Source organism: Siphateles boraxobius, unplaced genomic scaffold (genome assembly GCF_051911475.1).
Source record: "Siphateles boraxobius isolate OS27281-9 unplaced genomic scaffold, OSU_SipBor_1 111, whole genome shotgun sequence".
Taxonomy (NCBI): domain Eukaryota; kingdom Metazoa; phylum Chordata; class Actinopteri; order Cypriniformes; family Leuciscidae; genus Siphateles; species Siphateles boraxobius.
The window spans coordinates 1294330-1313088 of NW_027508713.1; the positions used below are offsets into that span (position 1 = coordinate 1294330).

General features: G+C 42.1%; 1 protein-coding gene across 2 annotated transcripts; it reads left to right on the plus strand.

Annotated features, from left to right (window-relative positions):
* Positions 1–497: 497 nt before the first annotated feature.
* Positions 498–18425, plus strand: LOC143706207 (uncharacterized). Of its 2 annotated transcripts, none has more exons than XM_077197879.1 (2): positions 498–696; positions 16734–18425. In XM_077197879.1, the coding sequence occupies exons 1-2, from the start codon at positions 540–542 to the stop codon at positions 18182–18184; spliced, it is 1608 nt and encodes a 535-aa protein (XP_077053994.1). In that variant the 5' UTR covers positions 498–539; the 3' UTR covers positions 18185–18425. The 2 variants fall into 2 exon arrangements, with proteins under 2 accessions (XP_077053994.1, XP_077054004.1); XM_077197889.1 differs by lacking the exon at positions 498–696 and adding an exon at positions 3569–3768.
* Positions 18426–18759: the final 334 nt, after the last annotated feature.

Here is an 18759-nt window from a genome sequence, read left to right on the forward strand (position 1 = left end):
ATGAAATGTTTCTGAATATTCTCCGAAAATAATGTTATTTTTATTAGTTCTGCTCATGATGTGTTTGTCTTCAGATGTTGACCATGACAGCACAGATGGATGTGATCTGCTGTAAATCAGCAGGAACTGATCTGTCCATTCTGGATATTGAGGATTTCATCACTGAAATCTGTCAGCTGAAGAAAGAGGAGACAAACCCAACAGAGAGGTTTGAGCAGCTCATCATTTCATCCTTCAGCTCAATCAAACCAAAGTTTTGTTTACAGAAGCAAAATATGCTAACAAATCGACCAATATAACCACTAGAGATAACTGCTGAGTAATGAGGCTAATATCAACAGGTTGTTGTTTATCTATTTTGTCAGGATCTGGAGAAGGTTTCAGTGTGTGTGACTGATGGGACAGAAGCTCAGGATTCAGCCTGGAGATCCAGAGACACACAGGACTCAGAGCTCAGCCTCACTTTACTGTGTTATACTGACACTCAGGATCATGGATCCGCTGATCAAACCTCTGATTGTAACGCTGGAGAACAGCAGATGAAGATGTGCTCCGTCAAACTGGAGGACTGCAGGAACCTGATAGAGAGACGAGGAGAAGAAACCACAGCAGAGGAACAACAACAAAGCCATGAGGAGGAGGATGAAGATCGTAATAATGATAATGTTGACAATGATGAAGATTTTGATCCTTCAGGTATGTTTCTTCCTTTTTCCCATATTCAAGTCTCTTTTGAACTTACCCGAATGAATGTGTGTTCCACTCAAACCAGCAACAGATAAAGAAACAAACAACTCGGAAACAGTTAATTTCCAAGCCTCTCCGCACAAGGAAAATTCGATAGGATATATCTGGTCGCATCTACCTTCCCAGACAGTCAAACTGTTCTAAACGTGACCTGCTTTCTTTACTCGGGCACTTAAACTTCACATTCCGCATAATCCCGCAAGGCCACCCTTACAAGTGACATTCTTAACTCTATTGGAGTTAGACAACATTGTCGTTATCTTACTTTCGGATCTAATATTGTCAAATTGAATCAATGTTGATGCCGTTTAAATTCTACAGCAGAGCGATGACATCTCAGATCATTGTCTAGTCTCATGTATACTTAATTTAGCCAAGTCTGCAAAACTGACTCCCTGTCACAAATATGGTAGAACTATCAGTTTTAACACCGAACAGGAAGATTATTTCTAAAGCAATCTTTAGTTTCAGTTTCCCAGATAGCTTAGGATTGCTCATTTTGCGCTTAAAGAAAATTAAAGAAAATAGTCCAATGCCGTGGTACAACGAGCACACTCAGGCCCTCAAGAGAGCAGCTACAAAAATAGAGCATATCTGGAAGAAAACAAAACTTCTCGCATTTCGTGGAGAAAGAACACGATTGCTTAGAGAAAGGCCTTAAAAACTGCTTGATCTGCTTACATCCTGGGGACGATAGAAAATGTGTTTAGGACGAACAGAAATATTCCCCAGGACGCCTACAGGACGAAAGACATTTTTGTATGTGTGTTCATTTATTACTAGCCTATAAGGCTAACTTACTTAGAAAATGCCAAAATTAACTGACCAAGCGCTGACTACAACGCATCTTCTCATGCTGTCACTATAGTTACTATCACTGGGCGGCTACTAACCCAGAGACTTGTTCCGCGGTACGGGGTGCATCTATCAAATGGCTTAATGACATCGCAAATATGTTAGGTCTGCAATGACAAATGCGGAACAGTTAGTTCATGCGTTCATGACCTCATGGCTAGATTATTGTAATGCTCTAATGGGTGGTTGCCCTGCACGCATAATGAACAAACTACAGCTGGTACAAAACGCAGCAACAAGAGTTCTTACCAGAACCAGGAAGTATGACAACATTATCCCGGTTCTTTCAACACTGCATTGGCTCCCTATTAAACATTGTTATATTTTAAAATACTGCTGATTACTTACAAAGCACTAAATGGTTTGCTCCCCAGTACTTGAGCGAGCTCCTAACGCATTATAGTCCTTTGTGTCTATTGCGATCTCAAAATTCTGGCCAGTTGATAATACCTAGAGTATCAAAATTGACTGCTGGTGGCAGATTCTTTTCCTATTTAGCCCCTAAACTTTGGAACAGTCTTCCTAACATTGTCCGGGAAGCAGGCACACTCTGTCAATTTAAATCTAGACTTAAAACACATCTCTTTGACCTAGCATACACATAACACATTATAGACTTCTATAATTCAAATCATGTAAAATGTTAGGCTGGATAAACTAGGTCAGCCGGAACCGGGAACACTTCCCATAACACCTGATACATCATAAGAAGAATGGCGCCTACGCTAATATTAATCTCTCTGTTTATCCCGAGGTTTACCGTAGTCCACCGTAGGAGTATAAATATAAATCTATTCGTATCGATGCATCGATTATACAGCCGACGATTCGATGCATCGATGCGTCCGCAAGAGTATCGATTAGTGTGTTTGTTTTGCCGCCTGTCTATTTTCAGCATCCGCTCATATGCGTACAAACGATTGTTGTTATGCACTTGGCTAACGTTAGTTAGTCACCGAACTAAACTGCCAGTGTGAATGCACCCTCAGTCACTTAGTCAGCGAATTCCAAGCTAGCAGTTACTATAACGTAAAAAAACAGGCGCTAACGTGTACAAAAGGCTACTTCAACAGCTTACTTGAAAAGTCTGCTTTCACACCAACTCGGAACGGAACGGGCACGGTTCGCATGAAAAATCGCTAATTATGTAAACACTGTCTGTCATGCGGACCCGGGTGCGCACTGGGGTACCAAACCCGAGACTGCCTGGAGGAGATGCGCTGAGTTCGGTTGCACTCGAACCGTGCCGCTGCTCGCATGAATGTGAAAGCATCACGGACTCGGGTGCGCACTTGTTCAGGAAGTAAGTGACCTGCGCATGCTTTATAGCTGATTATGATGTAGTTAGTTAAATAAAACACATGTAAGGGATGATAGTGTTGATAATTTACCTTGGATAAGAGCGAGAGTGAGTCTGCAGTGTATTCGCAAACACATAGCGCGTGGACTCAGGGCAACAAATTAATGGAAATCCACTGTCTCCTGCGTTTGCAATCAGCAAAAAGCCAAATGCGACACACAGTAAACCGTAGTTGTTCACTCAGCTGTGCATAATAGCACCAAATGAAAAATAAAAAAACACAATATATTGACCCGCATTCTGTTTTCTATCATGCGTCGTGCACGTTTGCGATGACGTAAGATGATCGGAAACGCACCAGGATTCGATAGAATTAAGTTTTGAACTGTATGCAGTAACTGTTATATTTGCTGTTCTATTTGCGGTGCATTGAGCACAACATACACATTATGTGAATAGAATACTGTTCCTGTATTCTCAATATAAGGCAAATTTTAAACATTTTTGTTGATTTATTTGAAACTTAATAGATATCATGTAAAAATATCGATTATTGAATCGAATCGTATCGCGGGGAATTCTGAAGTATCGAAAATAATCGAATCGTTAGCTTAAGAAATCGGTATCGTATCGAATCGTCATGTAGGCTCCGATTTACACCCCTAGTCCACCGTATCCAGATCTAATGAAGGACCTGCGCCTGGACACGGCCACATCGCAACCCTGAAATGTCAACTAGACTCAACCCTGTGAAGGCCTCTTTCCCTTCCCTTTACCTCTGTACAGATAAAACATTATCAACATGATTCCAGTTTGCATGAATCTGCGGAAACGACTAAAGATTAAGTTGTATGCAGGCCAGACAGGTTATTTGGCAATGTCACTTTGTAAAAAAAGCGTAATATTTTGTAATATTCAAACGTGCATAACTATAGACTAAACACGTAACATGCATGTGCACGCCGTCACCGTTTTCATAGATTCACGTTTACACAGAGAAGATAACGTTTAAAAAATTTGCACCTTGGAAGCCATTTCATAGTTTCATACCTGCAAACTTGTCGCTTTACGGCGACAATCTCCGTTTTCTTGGTCAATTGGGTCATATACGTGAATCGTGCAGAACCGGGGAGGTTTTTTTTGAGGGGGCTGGGGGGGTTGTAGGCCATTTTTCCTGCCGACCAAAATTTCGTTATTTCAAATGTAGGCGCGTTGCGCGTGGTAAGCACGCTCATAATCCGCCGGAGGCACCACAACTTTTCCCAACATGAAATGGCAAACGTAATGCAAGCGGAACTGCTCATTATTGTGTGGTTGACGGACCGTTTATCAGCTTGGACCAAAGCAGCGCGAGCCGATCTTGATCAAGCGACACTGTTACTACACAGTGCTAATAAGAGATCAAGTAAAGGAAGCATTTGAATTTGCTACAAAAGTAATAACATCGCTGCGACTCCTGCGAGATCTAGTGAGAAACATTCACATTTCTCCGTTATCAACGGATCAAACAGCACTGACGTGGAAACCAGGAAGAAACATTGTGCCATGAATTAACTATCCAGTGTCCACAGATCAGCAACATTCACTATGGATTTACTGTAGTAACACTAACTGCAACCATGGAAGTTTGGCAGGAATAGTAGGCTATAATGCCTTCAAGTAACATTACGTTGGTTTTATTTTGACATTATGAATACAATTGCTGCCCTCAAACTAATCTGAACTAAAATAAACCTTTGTTTATGATTTCCATTACACGAGAGTAGATGTTAAAACTTCATGCTGATTTGTACTCGGCTTTCGCCAAGATAAGCACCAACTAAGACGTAGCTTTACAGTAACCTATGCTTCTCCATCCATTTACGCTTCTTTCCATCTGGTGACGTGAATCTCCTTCTGTCTGGTGTTAATAGCTGCAGTGTATTTGCGCGTCAGCACACACAACGGCTGCAACCACACTGCGGTCCCCCCATAACAACCCTCTGGATTGAGCGGAGTAGGGAACATCTCCTGGGTCTTCAAGTGGGCACCTTCCGTCCTCAGTGTTTTGTCGACTAGCCCACGACACCTCAAGAGGGCTCAACAGTGACTCTGGCGTCCCAGAGTCACCCCCCTCCGTCCCCCACTCAATTCAGCCCAGCTTACTGACCTCTACTTCCCTCTTGCTGCTGAGACCTAACCACAATCTAACAATCTCTCCGCAACCCAACCATACGCGCCAACCCGTTTGACTAAGGCTGTCGAGCCCCACTGGTGCGTTAATATGCAGTTGCAGTGGCAACGGTTCCATATGGCATACCACCTACCGCAAAACACAATATCTGCCCAACCACCCGTCATTCACGCAATATACACAGGAACGTAATGACTGTTAATACTATACAACCTATACAAAACCGACTCTTCAAGTTTTCAAGAATCCTACGAAACCGTAGCATGGCGGCCTGTACACAGTCAGCTAGAATCTTTCCGTCTCAATCACAGCAAGTTGCTGCTCCTTTCTGCTGCTTCAGATAAGTTCTTTACAGTGCGACGCAACTCTTGGCCATTGAATCCGACGTCTCTGAGGAACCGGGTTGTAGAGTGTGCCACTAAACCTCGACAACCCACTTCCACTGGATAAACCTGGACTCTCCATCCTCGCTGTTCTGCTTCAGTGGCCAGATGAGAATACCGCAGTTTCTTCCTCTCATATGCCTCATCTACCGCATCCTCCCATGGCACTGTTAACTCTATCAGTTGAACAATGCGTGCTGATCCAGACCACAAAACAATATCTGGTCGTAGGTTAGTGTTGGCAATCTCAGGTGGAAAAATAAGCCGTTGATCAAGATCAGCCAGCATCTTCCAGTCCCTAGCAGCTTCCAGTTGTCCTGGGCGAGAATTGGTGTTAGCACCTTTTCTTTGTGGTTGCTCGCCTGGGCGGAGGAATATTGCCTTCTGCATGTAATGTTTTGATAGAACAGGCGGCAACTTATTGGTCATATTACGCTTGCCTTCCAATGCTAAAGCCAAATATCGCAATACTTGGTCATGGCGCCAAGTAAACCGACCTTGGCTAAGAGCCACCTTACATCCTGTCAAAATGTGCCTTAATGTGGCAGGTGATGAACACAAAGGACAAGAGGGATCCTCTCCTACCCAGAGGTTTAGGTTCTGCGGTGATGGGAGAACATCATATGTTGACCTAATAAGGAAACTGAAACTCTTCCATTGACCTAAGATCTTGCCAGCCCATTTTGCGTTGTTCCACACTCTCCCATCTCATCAACTCTCCCTGCTTGGCCTGGGAAATGGCCTTTATACATCTCATCCTCTCCTCCTGCTTTCGCACCTCGTTGACTACCAGCTTCCTCCTTTGAGCTGGGCCTGCCTTGTGCCATTTTGGAGGAGCTAAACTGAGCCCAGAACCCCCTCTTCCATGCTGTACCTGTCCCACGATATCCCCAATTTGAAGGTCAGCCTTTGCCTCTACTACAGATTTCTTTGCTGACCACTTTCTACCAGTTTTTACCACAGGGGCTGCCTCCCTTACACATTTGTCGCGTGACTCTGCTAAAGTCATTTCCAGTCTGACCTTGGCACACTTAAACTCCTCGGTTAAAGCAGAGACTGGCAGCTGCAATACTCCTTTACTATAAAGTCCCACTCTGCTGAGGCAGCGTGGGACTCCCAACCATTTCCTGATGTATGAACTTATTAACGCTTCCAGCTTATCCACTGTTGTCAAAGAAACCTCGTACACAGTCAGTGGCCACAGCAACCTTGGCAGTAGACCAAACTGAAAGCAGTTTTAGTTTTAGTTTGCCTGGTAGAGCACAGCTGTTTATGCTCTTCAACCCTTCCACTGTTGTCGTCTAACTTCTCCCACTCGAACTGTGACCTTTAGATCCCCATTGTACCATCTCCCTAGACTCTTCACTGGCTTCTGAGAAACTGTTGGTATTGCCTTACCAGTAAACAAGAATGTTTTATCTACTACCTTGCCATTAATTATTGAGATGCTCCTTGATTTAGAGGGCTTAAATTGCATTCTTGCCCATTCAATATTATCTGTTAACTTCCCCAATAACCGATTAGTGCAGGCTACCATTATAGTCATGGTTCTCATGTCATCCATGTATGCTCTGATTGGGGGTAGTCGCATCCCAGAAGCGCACTTCTCCTACTACCCATTTTGATGCCCTAATGATTACTTCCATTGCCATGGTAAAAGCCAGTGGAGAAATGGTGCATCCTGCCATTATTCCAACCTCTAAGCATTGCCATGTAGTGCTGAATTCTGGAGTTGAGAAACTAAATTGCAAATCTCCAAAATAGGCTTTCACTAACTTTGTTATCGACATCGGTACCCTGAAAAAATCAAATGATGCCCAAAGAAGCTCATGTGGCACTGAACCATATGCATTAGCCAAATCCTGGAATGTCACTTGGAGCTCCTTCCTCTCCTTTTTAGCTGATTGAATTCGTTGCCAGATAACACTGATTTGTTCTAAGCATCCTGAGAATCCCGGAATGCCTTTTTGAACTGAAGTGTCAATGAAGCCATTCTTTAATAGGTAGGTTGATAATCTCTGAGCAATAATGCTGAAGAAAATCTTGCCTTCGACGTTTAATAGTGAAATAGGGCGAAACTGACTGATGCTTGTAGCATCTTTTTCTTTGGGTATAAAGACTCCCCCTGCTCGGCGCCATGCTCTAGGTACAACCTGCTTTTCCCAAGCCACTTTTATCAATTTCCACAGAATTCGTAAAACTCCTGAAGCACTCTTGTACACTCTGTACGGAACTCCATTAGGCCCTGGAGATGATGAAGCCCTTGCCTTTCTCACAACCTGCTCTATCTCTTTCCACTTAGGTGCACAGACTTCCATTTGGTATTCTGGTGTATTGACAGGTGGGATGTCTGATGGAATTGACATAGGCTCATGCCTTTTTGCATCTGTATGTGTTTCCTCCAAATATCTCTCTAGCTCAACCCTAGATGCTTTTAAAGTGCCATTCTTCTCACTGGTGAATAACTTCTTTACGTATTTGAATGGATCTTTATAGAAATTAGCCTTCGCACGCTCCTTTTTGTAGCGTTTCCGTAGGCGCTGAGCTCTGCGTAATGTTGCAAGCTTATCTTTTATGGCCCTTTTGTAAGAGATTGAGTCCCTCCTTCTGACGTTGTTCCGCTCTTTTCCATTGCTTCCTCAGCCTCTCCTTTCTCTAACTAACCCTTCAATTTTCTGCTGCTGTCTAGACATTCCAGGAGTAGTTTGTACTTTTTCCTTCCTTTTTTCCACACCAAACCTCTCACTTCCAAATGCGTAAATGATGTCCCCAAATTTATCCAGCTTCTTTTCAACTGTACTAGTTAATCTTTCCAATGCAAAGCATAGATCTGTGTTTACCGTGTCCCATGCAGTTTTCTCACAAGCTCTTGGCCATCTAACTCCAGGCCTATGCCCGTTGAGGTTCTTTTCTCTCTTATGCTGGTTAGTCTTACCGGGTTCACAAGTATCAATGTGTTCATCACTAACTGTGCAAACCCTCCTCTCCTCTATGACAGGGTGCTGATATCCTGCGAACTGTGGTTTGCTTCCTGTCGCTGGATTTCATTCGACTGACTTGACTGACTTCTTAAGAAGTACTGATCAATGCGAGGCCCTTGTCCCTTCTCCCTCAAGCATTTCATTTTCCCTTGATGAATCTTCAAACCCCTGACCGTTGTCGCCTTGCTCCAGCCACAGACACAAGCTTGGAGTTCAATGTAGGGCTGGTCCGAATACCATTTTTTGAGCTTCGAAGCTTCGGTAGTAATGAACATCGAATATTCGAAGCTTCGGAATCTCTATATGTCTGTCTGTCCGTTTGCATTTTGATTATTTCGAGAACCGTTCATCCAAACAACTTCACAAGGGAGCGCAGTGTCGTATTTGGTGCAATATAGAGAGACAGGCGAGACACGTCACGCGACACGTTCAGAATTAATAAACTTTTAATAAACTACAGAACAGCGCAAGCGGGAAGCGGCGCGCCTCACGCGAGCAGAGCTTATGCTCCGAGAACGGACACTCCACTAGTGATATAAAACACACACACAGGTCTTTTAACTTAAGCAATATTTTTAATAAGGTATAGTCTTATAATATTTTTCTCACTGACAAAGTAGGGTAGATTTAAATAAATAAAAACGAAATTGAAATAAATAAAAACGAAATTGAAATAAATAAAAACGAAATTGAAATAAAATTAAAATAAAAACGAAATTGAAATAAAAAATAAATAAAAACGAAATTGAAATAAATAAAACGAAATTGAAATAAATAAAAAATAAAAACGAAATTGAAATAAATAAAAACGAAATATAAATATAGAAAAACGAAATTTAAATAAAGGAAAAAGGAAATTTAAATAAAGAAAAACGAAAAATAAATGAACGAACTGTAATAGCCTAAATAAAGAACAGGGTAGCAATAACAATAACAATTTCAATAACAACATCACACATTTCAATTAACGAACAGTTTAAAAAAAATAAAAAAAATTCCCTTATAGAATTAAACAAATTGTAAACAGAACAAGGTAACTTAAAATTATTAATGCGAAAACAAATTTTAGGCTGGCTGGCGTAATTAGCGCAGCTCACATTTCAATAAACAGAAAAAGTCGAACTTTCAAATAAATCACAATCAGGTCTATCAGGACAGGTTGTTGCAGTCTACCTACACTCTCTTCATGTTGTGTGCGAGGAAGATGAGTTTGTCCACATTTTCAGGTAAAAGGGAACTTCGGGTCTTATTAACGACGTAGCCAGCTTTTGAGAAAATCCGCTCTGATGGAGTTGAAGTGGCCGGAACGCAAAGCAGGTGTTTGGCTGCAAATGCCAGTTTAGGGTAGCGGTCACTGTTTTGTTTCCACCATGCAAGTGGGCCCGACTGTACTTTAGTGGTGTCTTTCAAATATTGCTCCATCTCTTTCTTTGCGCTGTCTCCGTGTTCTTCTTCCTCTTCGTCATCATCGGACTGCATCAGCATTGAAATCTCCAATCTTTTTTTTTTTGGTGGTGGCACGGCGGCGGCAGTCTCCTCTTCTCCATGGCTTCCTGACAGCTCTTCCATCTCCGGAACGGTCTGTTGCTGGTGCAGATGTTCAGCCAGGCGGAAAACCTTAAAATCCAATAGCATTTTCTTAGTCAGATCTATTCGTTGTTGTGCACAAGATAAAGTAGCCTAGTGTGGCATAATAATCATATTAAATTACAATATATAAATGTAAAATATTAATATCAGTCTAACCTCAATGTAGACCAGGTCCTTCTTCTCGTTCTCAAGAAATTTGAGGTGCTTAAATCGCTGGTCTAGTGCTGAAGAAAGGAGGTAGATGCTGCCGGGTTCCAAACTTAACAGTTGCCATCTGCTGTCGATCTCCGTGACGAGGGTCTTCTTCATTTCTCTGATGGCAGGGCTGTCATCCTCCTCCGGTGACAGGTGGCGTTTATTCAGGTTGAAGAGCATAGGCACTGTTGCAGACAACGATAAGTTTGCCTCCTGTGAAAGTAGTTCTGTGAGTGTGATTAGGGGCCCCAGTACTTCTGCTGTCTCCTGTGCCAGTTTCCATTGGTCTGCTGTCAAGTCAAGGGTGCGATCTCCTTTCTTCGTGATGCTGGGATCTGACAAAACAGCTGTCACTGGCCATCGTTGCTCCACCAGTCGGTTAAGCATTTCACACGTAGAGTTCCAACGAGTAGCGACATCTTGAATTAGTTTGTGATCTACAACGTTCTGCTGCGTTTGTTTCTCTTTCAAAGCAGCTGTAGCCTTTGCACTTTTTTTGAAGTGTCCCACGAGATTCCTGGCAGCCGCAACTGTGCGACGTATTCGGTCCTGTTTTAGAGCTGTATTTATGCACAGCTGTAGCGTGTGTCCTGAGCAGCACACCCCTTGAACGTTGCCCCATTTCTCCGGTTCTTTCTTCAGCATCTCGGTGCACAGCTTCATATTGCTGGCATTGTCGTGAACAACGGCTACTCGCTTATAATTTGGAATGGCGAAGGCGTCCGCCGCGTCTCCAAGCTGTTGCGCAATGTTGATTCCCGTATGGCTCAGCTGAAATGCTTTGGTTTCCAATAGGGATGGTCATTCGATTAAATTTTCTTAGTCGATCGTCGGGAGAATTAACGATCGACTATCGATTAATCATTAATATTTTTTATAATAAAATTAATTATTTAACTTTTATAATTCAAAAATGCAATGAAAACAAAAATACAGCGTGTTTTTCCTCGATGAGACCTTTATTGCAAAATCAACTTGTGGAAGACAGTTAAACTACGTTCAGTCAGGCAAAATGAACATATATGCGCGTGCATATGCGGTGCTCTAAAGCAGCGGAACCTGCAACTGCGAGCCGGCGTTCTTAAACCGAGACCTCATTTGTTCTAAAATAATAATAATGAAAAATCATGTTAAACAATAACTTAACCAAAAAAACATAATAATACTTAGATCTGACAGGTTTTGTCAAAATGTAACTCAAAACTATCCAAGCCAGAAGAAAGAGGATGAGATAGCCTTCCTAACAATTAGGCTAACTTAACAAATTAGGCTACTTAAAGCCTCGTGAAAAATAACTAACGTTAGTAACTCGCATACAAATTCTGCACCAGTCTACTGATTTTTGTTGAGAAATATTAACATGTTGACATGATCTGGGGTCAGACGCGACCGCAACCTGGTGACCGTCAGTCCTGCAGCCGAAAACACCCGCTCTGCGGGGACTGATGTTGCCGGGATGCACAGGTAGCTCCGCGCTAACTTGGCCAGCCCGGGGAATCTTAATTCGTTCACTTTCCACCAGTCTGTAGGTGTGCAATTCAGCGGTGGGGGAGTCTCCCTCAGAAAGTTCTGAAGTTCTGCTTCGATGCTTGCCTCGCATTGAGTAGTAGGCCTACTATAGTGATCCCCAAGGAGTTGTGCCATAGCAGATGACTGGGAGGTCGTGACTTCAGTGTTAGCGCTCCCCTCGTCCGTGTCAGACAACGCAGCCTCGACCGCCCCAGCCTGTGGGATAGCCGCCCTATCGGTCCCCTGACTCCCCACCGCCTCTCCCAGTTCAACCAGTTTCACATTAGCAGCCAGTCTCTGTGCTGGTGTAAGAAAGCCCAGGTGCTTGTGACGAGGGTCCAGCATTGATGAGATCATGGGGGCGAATGACACAAACTCATCATCAGACTCAATCTGTATAGATATATGATGGGAAATCAATAATCAGGAAAAAAATGCTTTTTACAAAACGAAATATTAAATATTATTCTTATGGAGTAACAGTTTTATTCTTTGCGGGGCTTGTTGATTAAATCTAAATAGGTAACGAATAAACGAATAAATGTTGTTATATTTTTGTTGTTTATTTTATGAATAAAAAATATTATAATGAATATTTTATGGAGTAAGAGTAACAGTTTTATTCTTTGCGGGGCTTATTGTTTAAATCTAAATAGGTAACGAATTAACGAATAAATGTGTTATAATAACTTCTTTTTTATGAATAAAATAAATATTAAAATTAATATTTTTATGGAGTAACAGTTTTATTCTTCACAGGGCTTATTGCTTAAATCTAAATAGGTAACGAATTAACGAATAAATGTGTTATAATAACTTCTTTTTTTATGAATAAAATAAATATTAAAATAAATATTTTTATGGAGTAACAGTTTTATTCTTCGCGGGGCTTATTGCTTAAATCTAAATAGGTAAAACAACGCAGATAACAGGAAAGTATCCATGTAATTATGTGTAAACTAAGATAAAAAGATGTAGCTTACATTCATTCGTTGGATGAGAGAGGAACGCACTTTTGTCTTGAACTCGATGAGTCTGGGCCCGTCTCCTTCACTGCGCAGGAGGTGGATATTGATGAGGCCGAAGGTGACGGGATAAGTGTTCGAGATGGAGACGTCTTTCTCTGCAGACATAACCGTGGTGGCACATTTAAGTGCTGACAGTACGGGCTGTGTTTCCTCCATCAGCTGCCAGTACTCGTCCTTCAACTCCAGGATCCTGGCATCTTGAAGCTTGGTCACGGTTCGGTCCGACAGCACAGCAACAACAGCCCACCGCTGCTCCACCAGCCGATCAAACATCTCGCACACGGAGTTCCACCGTGTTTTACACGACTGGGTAAGCCGGTGAGTTGCGAGGCCCATTTGCTCCTGTTTCTTTTGCAGCGCTTTGGTTGCTGCAGTGCTGTGATTAAAGTGGCTAACGAGTTTACTAGCCGCTGATATTACCCGATAAAGATACAGTGCAAATCCGTCATTTATGGCCAACTGGAGGGTGTGTGCAAAGCAGGCAACGGAAATCCAGGGCACTCTGGTGTGACTGTTGGCAGCTACAATATTGGCCGCGTTGTCATGAACGCATGCAATAACTCGGCCTTCAAGTCCCCACTGCTCTACCGCTCCATTCATTTTCTCAGCGAGGTGGTCAGCTGTATGCCGGCCTGGCAGACTTTCTGTGAGCAGGACCGCTGAGATCATTTGCCAGTCATCACTAATGTAGTGGCAGGTTATGGTGATGTAGCTCTCAGTTGTTAAAGCGGTCTAGCAGTCTGTAGTTAGAGCAACTCTCTCAGCTTTGCTCAATTCTTTTAACAGCTGCTGCTTTCGTTCTTCGTAGCGAGTTTCTACCAGTCTGGTGATGGTACGTCGTGATGGAATTTGATATGCTGGTTATAAAAAAATGTATCAGTTCTCGAAAACCATTGCCCTCAACAATACTTAAGGGCAGAATATCCATCTCAATGAACTTGCAGATCCCTTGGGTAATTTTCTCTGCTCGTTGTGCATCACAGCTCCGAGTCCGAGCTAACGCCGACTTGATGCTAGGTTGAGACTGAGAGCAGGATGCCCCGCCACCGACATTAACCAGGGACGGATGCACTTTGTTTAAGTGGTACATCATTTGAGTCGTGGACGTGTTGTTCTTATACACAGCATCGCAATGTTTGCAGTGAACTATTTCGCTTTTTAAATCAAAATGGTCCCACGCCACACTTCGCCGTGACCTCTTCATGATTATTGTTTTGAAATTAAAACGGAAGATCACAGATAACCGAGTAGCCTATATGGTGTCAAATATTGCCCCCGGGTGGTAAAATGTTTAATTGCTGCCACACAGTGAAATTCATTTAATTGCATCAAGACTCGCACTACGAAACGCAACCTGCATCAGATTTATAAAAAAAAAAAAAAATCATTCGATAATCGATAACAAATTAACGGGATCGACGAAATCCTTAACGATCAATTATCGATCGTCGATTAATCATGCCCATCCCTAGTTTCCAAAACGAAGTCAGAGAGTTTCCACTCCTGAGTAATAAAGTGACAGGTGACAGCCATGTACGCCTCCATACTCACCGAGGTCCAAATGTCCGTTGTGAAACTCAAGGCTGTTGAGTTTGCAACGATAGCAGAAATTTGGCCTCGCAGATCGCTGTACTTTAGAGACAGGGCGTTTGAAATACTGGAGCGGTTTGGGACAGTGTAGTCGGGCTCCATCTTCTTAATTAATTTTCTGAAGCCTTCGCCTTGAACTACATTAATGGGTCTCATATCCATAGCGATGAACTCAACTATGGCATCTTTTATTTCTCTCTTTCTTTTCTCCGTTATTGGTTTTCGGAATTTTAGGAGCTGCTGTGAAGTTTTTGGTGTGGTTGAGGATGTTGATGGCTGCGAACGCCATACCTGGGGATGTACCTATAGACAAAGTATTATTAGGCTGGGCTATTCGCAAGTAACGTTATTTTCCAAGAAAATTAAGTGCACGTCTTTACCACGTGTAAAATTACTGATGGCGCTCGGTCTACTTACAGAACTCAGGTGATTTCTCAAGCTTGATGTGCTGTTGTGGTAGGCCAGTTTCAAATCGCATATTTGACACACTGCCTTTGTCTTGTCTTCCTCACTTAATTTAAAGTTCTCCCACACAGATGAAGTCCTCGGCATTTTTGTCTTTTCGCTGAATCGCGACGGTCATGACGTTCAACTCATGGGCGGTTTAACTGGGGCACGTGACGTGACGACGCAGTAAAATCTCAAAGTCTCCTATATTTCGCAGTAGATTAATTTAGATTGATAATAACGGATAAAAAGGATAATACATTTTGTTTCTATTATTCTATTTTCCACAATGTCAAAGCAACGCAGCTTAACCCAAAATACAAGCTCAGGCATGCACTTCTGTCCATACAAACTCCGCTGTTCTGTGCTCTAGCCAGAGAACACTCCCCGTTGCAGTAACACTTTTAGTAGTCCAAGAAGAAGCAAATATATTTATTAAGTAGATATAACGAAGTTATATGTTAAGTATTATATTTCACCAGATTTTAGAGTGTAAAACATATTCAAGCGCGAATGAGAACCGTTTGGAGGGGGATGCCAGGTGTGAAAAAAAAAAGAAAAAAGAGACGAATATTCGAATGTCACATTTTCAAATCGAATACCAACCCACCGAACGAATATTCGAATGTTCGGGTCCAGCCCTAGTTCAATGGCTTTGCTAACTTATGAACCTGAACTAGTCTTTTGTGAAGTACTCTCCATACTCATATCCGTTTCCATTCCAAAGTCGTTAACCATGTTGTCCACCATTGAGTCATCTTCCGCCCCTGCTCTCGCAGACTCTAGGGGTATTTTCCTCTTTAATTTATAACTAACTTACTACAATATTACATTTCATTTTTTCCAAGGAGCTGTTTTGTTTTATATGCTCCTAAGAAGAGTCAATTATAGCTCCAGAATTGCTCAAAGTAAAAAAAATCATACTTTATGATGTTAATTTAAATTAAAAAAAAGAATTAAAAAAATCAAGGAAATGACCAAAAACCTAAAACCTGTTAAACAGTAATTTTTAACAACATAGGGCTATTTAGATAAACAATCTGGCGAGCATGTTGTTTTAGACTAATACACCAACAGCAAATTTTAATAGTTTACAATAACTTTTTTCTAGAGCTTCTCCCTCGCGTCTTTGACTCGCGTGCTAGAAGATGAGAGTCTGGCCGCAGCAGCAGGCCTGCAGCAAGCCTGGGCTAAGCCCCTAATTCTGCCGCTGCCAGGCCGCACTATCCCCCTCCGCTCAGCCACACGCCGCGGCTTTTCCTGGTGCCGCACCCCACACAACAATGCCCACCCCTCTCAACAAATGCCTCCTCCCTAACGTGATGTTGCCTCCGCTAGTGGAGCAAGCTCAGCCATTTCATCCTGCCGGCTTACCCGTCCGATGCTGTGGCTGCAGGATCCTGTCGCATGTTGTGTAGGCCCTCCCGGTCGAGCATCCAGACTTCTCCCTGTAAACACCATTTTGCCAACTTCGTTGCACACTTTTTTGGGGGTTAGTAAATTCCCAGTTGCTGTCCCAAGTTAATGGGAGTACTTTGGGTTCTGGCCACATTCCGAGCTCGGAGACCTCCCCCGGACAGCACGCCAAATACACATGCTCTTTTACTCCATCTAATCATTTGTAAGTGTGAACTAGTGAATGTAAGGTTTTCTCCAGAGTGGCTTTATAAATAAATGCACTAAATTGATTACTTTTTTATAACAAAAATGAACCATCACTGGACTTATGTTCACTTAAACATAAAAGTAAGTGAAAACTTACTTTTAACTTAAATAAAAGTTATGTTTTACTTAAAGCACTAAAAGCCATTTTTCTTCTAGAAATAACTGTTGCATTTCTTGCATTATTATAAAGCTGCTTTGAAACAATCTGTATTGTAAAAAGCACTTTATAAATAAAGGTGACTTGACTTATGCCCATTATGTTCCTTTCAGATGACGACGCTGGTTCATCTTCTGATGGAGAAACTTCCTCTATGTCCAAAATGCGTCAGATAGTGACCGACTGTGGAAAAACATTCAGCAAACAGGAACATTTAGCGAGACGTAAGAGAAAATACACAGAACAGAAAGACTTCACCTGCAAGATATGCATTATCAGCTTTACAACCTCAGAAGAGAAGAGACATCATTCAAAAGAGCATAAGAAGAAAGAGTTTCATTGTGATCAGTGTGGGAAGAAATTTAATTCCTCTTCTAGTTTCTACCGTCATAAGACGACTCATAAGGACAGGGAGGAAAACCTGTACCAGTGCCCTCACTGTGAGAAGAGCTTCACCCAGGGATCGATTCTGAAGAACCATCTACTCGTGCACAGCAATGAGAGGCCGTATAAGTGCAGTGAATGTGAGAAGAGCTTCAAACAGAAGGCCCATATGAAGAGCCATCTACTCACACACACCAATGAGAGGCCGTACAAGTGTCCTCACTGCGAGAAGAGCTTCAACCAGGGATCCCATCTGAGGAGCCATCTATACACACACACCGATGAGAGACCGTATCAGTGCCCTCAATGTGAGAAGAGCTTCAGAGATGGATCTAATCTGAGGAAACATCTATTCATTCACACCAAAAAGAAGCCTTACCAGAAGAACCATCTTTTCACACACGCCAATGAGAGTCCATATCAGTGCCCTCACTGTGAACAGAGCTTCAAAGAGGGATCTAATCTGAGGGAACATCTACTCATTCACACCAATGAGAGGCCGTACAAGTGTTCTCACGACGAGATGAGATTCAAACAGAGATCGGCTCTGAAGAACCATCTACTCTCACACACCAATGAGAGTCTATATCAGTGCCCTCACTGTGAAAAGAGCTTCAAAGAGGGATCTAATCTGAGGGGACATCATCTCATTCACACCAATGAGAGTCTGTACAAGTGCAGTGAGTGTGAGAAAACCTTTACAAACTCAACTTCTCTGAAGAAACACCAAAAACTACACTCTGATGTCAAACCGTATCAGTGTTCACACTGTGAGAAACAATTTCATCATTCAAATCGCTGGAAAACCCATGAGAGGATTCACACCAGAGAGAAACCATACCTGTGCTCCTTCTGCGGGAAGAGCTTTGCTAGTCTTTGTTCTTTCAGAGTTCATCTGAGAGTTCACACTGGAGAAAGACCGTATCACTGTAGTGATTGTGGGAAGAGTTTTTATAAGCCAAGTGACTTAAAAATACACAAGAGGACTCATACAGGAGAAAAACCTTTTAAATGTTCACATTGTGACAAGACTTTCACTCCATCAAGTGCCATGAAGATCCATGAGCGAATGCATACAGGAGAGAAACCTTACCGCTGCTCCATCTGTGGCGAGAGATTCGCTTTTAAATGGGGTTTTCAGACTCACCAGAAGAAACACGCCGCTCCAGAATCATCATAGCTTCATCCTGTCATCTTTTTTAGGTTGTGTAAAAAACACTTCGCGGTGTTTCGGGAATGTTATTTCATGGTTTTAAAAAATAGACCTAAAACAGGAACATCTCTATAACATTGTTTACTGTGTAGAAATTAATCCTCTGGATGAAAATCTGTATTTCTGTGTGACAACTTTAAATTCACTGTAATGTGCAGATCAGTGTCTGATGTTGGATTAAAGTGTGTTTATGAGGTATTTAATCACACTAACAGAATGAAGAGGCCTAATTCTTTTAGCAGTTATTGACTTACTGAAAAACATGATGGCATGAAATGAGCCTCATTACTTTGTTACAGAAAGCTGAAATCATCCAGACATGGATATGAAATAATACACTACAAGTACAGTAACATGTTCTAAGGTCACACTGTCAGTTTGTGGCATTGACAACTACATTTACTGTGTGAATCGTGAAATGTCTTGTTCACAAATCAGCTTACAGTAGCACCTCAAATACTGTTTGTAGAAATTATATTACATTGTGTTATATTCTGAAATATTACAATTTAAAATCACAGTTTTCTATTGAATCTATATTC